Source organism: Telmatherina bonti, assembly GCF_933228915.1.
Source record: "Telmatherina bonti genome assembly, chromosome: 3".
NCBI classification, from domain to species: Eukaryota; Metazoa; Chordata; class Actinopteri; order Atheriniformes; family Telmatherinidae; genus Telmatherina; species Telmatherina bonti.
The window spans coordinates 11,336,118-11,345,439 of record NC_136621.1 but is presented as its reverse complement, the minus strand read 5'-3'; the positions used below and the strand labels follow the sequence as shown (position 1 = coordinate 11,345,439).

General features: G+C 39.6%; 1 protein-coding gene across 7 annotated transcripts in view; it reads left to right on the top strand.

The window, feature by feature from the left end:
• The window catches only part of elf2b (E74-like factor 2b (ets domain transcription factor)), an 18,877-nt gene that overhangs the window by 1,801 nt on the left and 7,754 nt on the right, over positions 1 to 9,322 (top strand). For 5 of the 7 annotated variants that reach the window (XM_079265065.1, XM_079265067.1, XM_079265066.1 and 2 more), the window contains exons 2-3: positions 5,415 to 5,582; positions 5,667 to 5,901. In XM_079265065.1, the coding sequence (XP_079121191.1) occupies positions 5,508 to 5,582; positions 5,667 to 5,901 (310 nt within the window). In that variant the 5' untranslated portion in view covers positions 5,415 to 5,507. Of the gene's footprint in view, positions 1 to 1,357; positions 1,589 to 5,414; positions 5,583 to 5,666; positions 5,902 to 9,322 lie in introns of those variants that run through there. The other 2 variants (XM_079265063.1, XM_079265062.1) reach the window with 2 other exon arrangements.

Here is a 9,322-nt window from a genome sequence, read left to right as displayed (position 1 = left end):
TGTGTTTCCAGTTATGTCTTTATATACAACATATAAACAAAATGAGTAATTGCTAAAGACTTCCACAGTAATGAACTATGAAATCACTGCTGGTGCTAAGACCTTCTATGCAACATTATTATTTTCACATTTTTCATCGCATACCTTTTTTCTTTTGCTTTGTTTCGATTTACAGCCACTACAATAATATTTTTACCCTTTTAATCTCACCAACAGCATTTGAATAAGGTTAAAGTTATTAAAAGAGCAAATAAAATAATTTCCAAGCTGCTGAAATGTAAACATTTTGTATTTTCTATACCGCTGGTCTAAAGAGAAGTTAAATTTCTGGACATTTCATTGGGCAAATGGCATCATGAAAATGCTTGTCTTTAAATTGGACAATAACTATTATTTAAAGACCTCCTTTAGTGTTGTGGAAAAGTCATATCACCGCAGCTGAATACTTTTAAAGAGAGATTTGAAATGTTGACAGTCTCCTTGCTTTTTAAAGCGTTCACTTCATCTGAAAGCATTTTATCTCAAGGTCATTTCAAACTATGAGTATGTTTGAAAAATGCCTCCGTTAGATCACTACTTCAGCTCAAAATATGTTTTGTGATGTGAAACAGAGAAACAACCAGTCGTCTCACTGTAAACTGAGTAAAACAAATGAACAAATTTCATTTCTGATATTTTACCCGACTGTAGCTCTGAGGTCATTTATGTTTTCTGTTGCCGTTTTTGTTTGTTAGTTTTGGTAGAGGTAGAGAGGAAATTTGGAAAGAAAGCTGGGAAATGAGTCAAAAACTACAAAAAAAAGTTTGACATAATATTGTTCTTGTTGCAGATAAGTCTTGGCTATGTGTGCATTCAGTCAATCATGTCGCTTTCTGTCCATTAAGATTAAATAAAGTGGTGATTTATGTTGTCGAACAAAGTGTGAACACAATCAGAAACTCTATGGTAACTGCGGACATCTCCACTAGTTGATGGACTTTGGTTGCATGTGTTTGAATATGGGCTGGCCGTTAAGTAAATCCTGAGGTCATGCTTGCAGTGTGTTTGCTGGTTGTGTCATCTTTGTATGGGTGTGTATGTGTGTGTGTGTCCGAGTGGAGGGTATAGCAGGGCACAAGGCAGGGCGTTGTATCTCCAGACCAACAGCCCCAGTTTCTTGGAACAAAAGCTCTGTTGTTGAACGATCATATGACTCTTTTTGTGTGTGTGTGTGTGGGTGTGTGTGTGCGTGTGCGTGTGTGTGTGTGTGTGTGAGAGAGAGAGAGAGTGTGTGTTCGTGTTCCACCCCTGTCATGTGACGCAAGCTCAAGGCAAGAGAAGTGCTGAGTCGTTCTGAGAGGTTTCTTCCACCCAGAGAGCAGGCGAGCATGCAGGCAGCGAGACGATACGAGCAGCCAGTTGGATGGATTGATGGATGGCGGCTGAGAAAAGTAATGCAGGGAAATGAGAAAAGGAGACAGAACCGTTTCTCTTTACACATTAGATTATCACACTCATTCTTTCACTCCCCATGTATGTTGTTGGACTTGAAACAGCAGACGGGATGCTACAAGGCTTCATTTGGATCGAGCCTTCAGCGGAAATGCAGGTTTGGACTTGTTTTTTATTCGCATGTAAAGGTTTGGGTGGTGGAAAAAGTTGGTCTTTCAGGATGACTCGGCTGTATTTCATAAAGTATTTAGACTTTCTGACTCACCATGAGCCAGACCCAAATTCACTAAAGGACTGAGACACTCATCTGTTCCCAGTATGGTGATAATGAGCAAATTGTGTTTGACACATTGACAGTAAAGATGTGAAGCCATTATCCAGGCTGCTACAAATATTTTCCATTCCTGGGATACCAAACTGAAATGTAGTCAGGGAGAAGGTCACATCTACTCATTCCTTTACTGATCCTCTGCTGGACTTTAATGAAATGGCTTGAATTGGCGATGTTACAGGATTTTTAGACATTTATCATTGAGCCGAGAAGCAAAAAGGCAGCCATGTGGTTATCTGTGTTGCAGGTCCTGTAATACCTGTTTGAATGAATGCAACATGTCAGAGACACTCAACTCTTAGCACATCTAATGTGTGCCTGTGTGTGCACATAACCCACTCCTGAATTAATACTGGAACAAATATGTTTCTATCACCGTCATTGTGCAGTTGTTGCATTTTGCTGCTGGGCATACAGCACATGTAGCACACGCAGCACCCTGCACTTTGACACTTCTTTTTTCAGATAAACTTAACGGGCAGAGCAGAAAGATCACAGAAACTCCTGAAACCTTTTTATCTTTTATAACTTCTATCAGTTACAGAAAAACTTCACATTTTCACATAGATCCGCATCTGTTTCCCTCTCTCATTATAGTTTGGTAAACAGTTTAAGGCTGGAAACATGAAGTAAGAGAGGAAATATTCGGACGGGATTGAAATGAGTGGAAAGGGGAACTGAAAGAAGCTGGTTTATTCCTCTTTAGGACCTGCAGGATGAGCTTTGTTCTGGACTGATTGTATGCTTTCTGGAAAATTCTTTGTAATTCTATCAGTTTTATATGAAAGTTCAGACCTGTGGACATGTCACATGATGGCTGAGCAGTCTTAAAATAAAAAAGTTACTGTATGATGAATAATTGAGCAGAATGTTTCCACCTATCTGTCAGCATGTTGATCTTACTGTCTGAGGGAACAGCAGCAGATCAAGCCTAATGCATTATACAGCTGAGAGAGTAAATTACCGTGTCCTGATGTCATCGTGCGCTGAGTGTTTGAAGACACACAGTCAGGCAGGTTCAGTATAACTGAGCAAAAAGAAAAAGATCAAAAGAGTTAATTATTTTTTCTTTTATACAAAAAGAACTATATTTCTTATTGTTCACGATTACAAAATGTATAGACTACTATCAGGACGACAAACCGCTTCACCTAGAGTAAAATAAAATGTCTCTGAGCAACATTACCAACTATAGCTTTAACTGTACACAGCAGAAGAACGAAAGGCTGCACATGTTTAGCCACTTTCTCAGGAACTAACAGAGAAATTATAAACCTTAGAGCTACATTTAGGACTCCTCAAGCCTAGAGTTTATGAAGACACAATTAATAAAAGACTGAAAAGTTAAAGTAGAAAGCCTTTTTTTCACAGGGTTAAGGAGCATGGCGGTTTAGAGAGTTGCATGTATAAGCCACGATACTGCTGTAGCAAATTTCTTTAGACCCGGAGAGTCAATCTCTGGTGGGGCTTAATCAGATTTTAATCTCAATTAGGATCTGGATTTTCAACGATCGTAAATATAAAAGGATATGATTATTTTTCTCTTTGCAGTTTCCTCTCCTGCTTTCTTCAGCTGCTAATCGAGCGTGTCTGGCATCGCAGCGCTGTGCTGTAAACTCCTCCCACAGCCGCTTTGGTTTCATTCAGACACTGTTGCCAACTTGGCGAGTTTCTCACTAAATCCGGCAACTTTTGTCTTTAAAAGCAACTAGCGACAAATCTAGCAACTTTTACTGGAGTTATTAGAGACTTTTCTGGTGTTTTGCTGACTGACTTAAAAGCACATATTGTTCTGCAGTTACTGTAAGGAAGGAGCAGCGGGAGTCTCTCCCGTCCTAAAGCCCTCCCAGGCGGCCAGTCTCAGTCGGCTGCAGGTCAATGTAGAATAACTGCAGTAGGTTGTGGAAGTTCACAACAACATAGTTTATACCATTGTCAGTGAGAACTGGCTGCATTATTTTCTTATACATAGTTCGGCGAGTTAAGTCACTGTAATATCCCTCTGTTACGGGGCGTTACCATAGCGACATGTTAATCAGCTGGTTCAGATCAGCTGTCTTTTAACAGGTGAATGAAAAAAACACGCTGTAGCCTGACAGCGGTTGTTTGGTATAAAACGTACATCGAGGCCAACATAAGATAGTTCCTATGGAAGTGATAAATGCAGATTAAACAACTATAAACCGTGCATTAGACGGTTATAATGCGCGGCACGACGTCAAGAACACCGCGACGCGCAGCGTTGTTTAAAAATACTGGATAGTTGTGTTAAATAATCGCGATGTCAATTTCAGTCGAAATAATCGTGACTATAATTTTTATCATAATTGAGCAGCCATAACCTCTGGTGCTTAAAGGGTTGCTAATCTGTAGGTTTTTAGTTTTTCCCTGCTCCAACACACCTCATAGAAATAAAATGTTTCAAACTTTCTTTCCATGACTCAGTTATTTTAGTTCATCTGAAAGGCAGAATTAAAACCTTGTCCACTTCTTTGCTTGGTCATTCATGTGTCCTTTTGATGCCCAAGAAGCTCATCCTGCATGTTAACAGTCACCTTGATGCTTTGGCTCAACACATGAAGTAGAAGTCTTAAAGAGTTTTGCTGCCAAAAGATTAATTTCTGCTGGTATATTTAGTCACTTTTAGCTCATTGTGGACGTGTCCTTTGAAAAGCTTTGTGTTCCTGATGGTTACATAAACTTTTCTTTGCTTAAAGGCAAAAACAGAACAGCAGAACCTAGACTTTTGTTGTCATGAGTTTAGATGTAAACTTTTTAATCTATTTCTTACTTTTAAACAAGAATGAAAGCTTTTGTTGTTTTTGTGTTCGTGCTGCACATCCCAGTCTGCATTACTTGAAAAACTTAAGTTTACTCTGCTTTTCTACAGCTGCTACACTGCAACATTGTAACTTCTGTTTTGGGTTGGTGACATCAAAGTCTGACCTTGTTGAGTGTGTGAACTTTAGTTGCAGTTTTTTTTTTTTTGAAGCTCCAACTTTACTCGGCAGTCTTAAAATACAACAAAACCCAGTAGATCCTGAGAAAACAAGCAGAATAAGTGTAGGAGGGTCACCAGTCCAAGAATTGTCTCGACGCTCCAGTTTTCCCTTTGTTTTATATCTAGCTGTCGCTGTGCTGAGTAGCAGAACAGGAACCGGGGCCACGCAGTTCTTAGCAACAGTTACCATGACTTCAGTCCACCCAGCCTCGTTTTTTTTTTTTTTTTCCACTGGACACTGTGTGTTTGAGGGAATGACTTGGCTTGTTGTCAATGCATTTCTTCCTGTAATAGCAGACAGGCATGTCCTGCAGGCCAAAGGCAGAGAGGAAGAGATGAGAGAGATGAGATTGCAGCCTGTAACAAGATCTTGGTCTGTGGTTGGGACAGATGGAAGAAGACGCCTGTCAGATTATTTAATCTGTTAAATAATTGAAGAGATTGTTGAGCTTTAAAAGGCAAAATTTGCATTTCAGTTTCCATTTTTTTCTGTAGATTCTCTGCCAGATATCACTGTCGGGTAAATATGTGGCTACATCCTGCAGCCAGACAGCATCTATCATTATAAAAATATTGTAAAACGTTTAACAGTGCTCTGAGATGTAAAATGCAGTGCTTGTGTCTGACAAGGGTTTCATTTGTTTATGTCAGCTGTCGGTACGCACCACAGCGGTGGAGCCCACCAAGAAGAGAGACTGTGGCGAGTTGCGGGCTGTGGGCGCTGATCACTCAGGAGTATGAGTCATGACCTCAGTGGTACTGGTTGATACTGGCGGGACAGTGGTGGAGTATGTCACAGCCGAAGAAGACCCCCAGCAGGTGAGTTTCAGATGAGCAGAAGAAAATAGCGGATCTGAAAATAAGTTACACCTTTCTTATTCTTTTGTTCTGTTTCCCATGCAGGAGGAAGACTGTGAGGTGAATTTGGAGCTGGAAGGAGAGGTGGAGGACGAGTGTGAAGCTGAGGAGGTTTATGAGGAGATGCAAGAAAGAGCGGAGGCTGAGGACTTCCCAGCAGTCATAGTTGAGGAGGTTCCTGGCGCCGCCCTTGCAGATAAGCGAGGTTACTCTGCTCAGGTGGTGGTGTACAATGACGAGACATACGTCATGCAGGAAGTGGAGACAGAAGAAGAGCAAGGTGAGATATGACATACCTGTGTTTATCAAGGATTGCATTTTAAGTTTGCAAATGTTTACCAGGCTCTTCCTGCTGGCTCTTTGGGTGCAAGACGTAAAACATACCCTACAACACCACCCAGCACGCTGGTTTAGTTTGATGTGAAACTCTGCACAAGTCTGCTAATTACCCATTAATTTGAATCAGGTGTGTTGCAGCAGGGAAACATGTAGGACACAGGCCCTCAAGGACTAAAGCTTGTTCCATACTCCACGAGAAACAAGAACTGAGTTCTTGCTCTCGAGGCTGCAAGAACAAGAAAAAACGTCTTTTTCTTGAGGTCCATACATACTCCACGAGACGCACATCTGCAGCGACGAGGGATCACTGCGGGGGGCGATGTCTGCTTTTATGTCGGTGAACCCGGTTGTTACCTCCGCCAGGTTATGTTTTTCCCAGCGTCTTTGTGCTCAATATAACTTAAAAGGTGACGGACGGATTTTTCAAAAAATTTCAAGAGTTGTTGGAAATGTGAAAATGAAGAACTGATTAAATTCTGGTGGTGATCCGGATCACCGTTTGGATCCAGGAATTTTTTAAAAGCATTCTTTAACATTGTGCTTGGCAAAGGTTTCCGCTCTCCGAGTGCTTTTCTAGTTGTATATTTAACGAGCAGCTTCTCCGTGTTAACGACGCCCACCTCAAATGTCCGACCAATCACACGATACTTCTCGGAGCACCGCAAGAAAAAAGTTCTGCCAGCCTGATGTGTCGAGATCTGTCTTCAAACGTGTCTGCGAGAACAAAATGACGTCATTTTCTTCTTGGAGCCTCGAGAACAAAAATAAAGTTCTCGCTTGTCGTGGAGGATGTAACAAGCTTTAATGGTCTTAGCCTGCATTGCCAAGGTTCACCATTGCGAACTTTACATAATTCATAGACTCACAATAGCAGCCTTAATGTAAAACAGACTCACCTGGAATTAAACAAATATGTCCAGTAATCTACTGGTTTTACCCTATTTCTCTTGTGCACAGCTCCCATTACAATACCGTGTTCCAAATTATTCTGCATGTGCTTTTGCTCATTTATCAATTATCAATATGAGTGACTGCAAATATATTTATTTCTCAAAAATTATACCAGGTTATATATTTATTTGGCTTGAAGTTTCAAAACTTTAAATAGGTTGAAAAGAAATGAAAATGTACATATGTTGTATTTTTTTGCATGAATAATTTTTCTTAAAAAAATTTAAAAAAGCATACTATTTTAACATTGGAGCCGTTCAGTGATATCACCATGACAGCTGTCATGAACTTGGAAGTGTGTATATAGTTTTGGTCTAGCTGATAGTTAAGGCGAGTTTATTTATATACATCAAAGCAATTGAATGTCCTTTACACAATAAAATATTTGAAGAAACAAAACAGAGTTTGTAAAAATCATAATATATCAAATCACAGAAAATAATTAAATTAAAATGCTTAAAAACAAACAGCATTCTAGAAAAAGGCCAAAAAAATTTTTATTACAGATTTAATTTACGAGCTTCACATAAAACATTAAAAGCATCGCAGCAGGGTGCAAAAAAACATTAAAGTACATTAATAACAAACAAAATCATGTCAATAAAAATGTTTATAATTTCTTTAATTAATGTTAATTAAAACAATGTGCAAACATCATTATAAAACCATGTAAAATTACTACACTAAATCGAAGCAATGAAATTCAAGCAAAAGTCCTGATCAGTTAAAAGACATGGTGCAGATTTCTTCCATATGTGCATGACAGAAGACAAGTTGTGAACCAAAAGTGTCGTCAACTTTGGGTGAAGTTTAATCTCCACTGGGAGTTTGTTCCACTTGTTTGCAGCAAAACAGCTTAATGCTGCTTCTTCATGTTTAGTGGTAGGCTCTGGTCTGGACTCTGGCTTGGACTATCTGGCCCTGGATCGATTGGTATATGGTCTCTGAACTTATCACAGACCAGTATTCTGGCCCATTCTTTACAAGTTGTGGGAACAGTAAACTACGTGTAGCTTTTTAAAATCTACTCCGCGTGTGAAAGCAGTGTAAATATCTTAAAACTGGTGAGATCTGTTCAGACCTCTTAGTCCCAGTTAAAGTTTTTGCTATTTTTAGGAAGGAAGTTGTGTTAAAAGACCGTTCCAGTCATGCAGCCTACTGGAGAGGAGTTTCTGCTGGTCTGGACAAACATCACATTTCTGTTGGTGTTTCTGGTAAAAAGCTGTTCTGGTGACGGCTTTGGTGCGACTGTTGCAAGTCAGATCAGAGTCTATTAACACACTAGTGTTACAAACTAAGCCTGAGCCTCAAGGTGTTTACCACTAACTTCTTCTTTTGGCTGCCAAACAGAAAAATCTGCTTTGTTCTCATTTAATTGTAGAATTATTTTCCCTTCATGAGCTTTTCTCCTTTTATACCAAGAGCAGCCATATTTAACGGCATTTCTGCAACATGGGATGGTGAATTGTGTTTTTTCTGCAGAAGAATCTTCTTTTGGGTCTTCTTTTATACCATGGCAGGCATATGGTTAGTTAGAAACTAAATGCATTTAGAAAAGGTCACTTTGACCCTTTCAGGCTCCCCAAAGGGGCCCACCATCCGCTCCTCTTTATACCAACCTAGAACATCACTCCACCGGCTTGTTGAGACATGGTGGCCATCCACTAACCATCCAGAACTCCATCCATCTGGACTGTCCAGTCTATCATGGCATTCATTAGTGAATAAAACAGTTTCAAAATTAGACTTTGTGTATTTCTAAGCTACCTGAATATGATGTATTTATTTGATGGAGCCTTTGTCTGAAATGTCTTTGAACCGACCCGTTTACTTTCTGAATCACGCACAAAGTATTTAACAGCACAATGATCTCACTCATGTTTGGCTGAAACCTCCAAAGTTTTCATTCCTTTCACAAGGCATTGCACAATTTCATGTCTTTGATAGGCAGAAAAAGCTTTTTTTTCCCCATTCTGCGTGGAAACTGTGACTGACTTTATAATACGGAACGATTTCCATAAGTCTCTAAGAAAGGATCAAACCTGTCTGAGATTAGCAGTGATCTAGACAGACAAGACAAACAATACAAGCTAAATTTTCCTCAGAAATTAACTAAAACTCAAATATTTATCGTATATGCGTAATAATATAGAATATGTATTTATATAATATAGTATAATGATATAGTATATTTATATAATAATCTGGAACACGGTGTGCTATAGCAATGTATCTGCTGTGGAGTAGTGGCGTGGTCCACATCCACACTGTGGCAAATGTGCAGCTGGTGTCGCCACCAGTTCATATTCCCCTAACTGCTTCCTGCCAAACTGGTGCTATAAAGTTTAAACGCTACAGGAGGTTTATAGGACTTTTGACCTAAGTTCACTTGCCAGAAGGGTTTCTGTTGT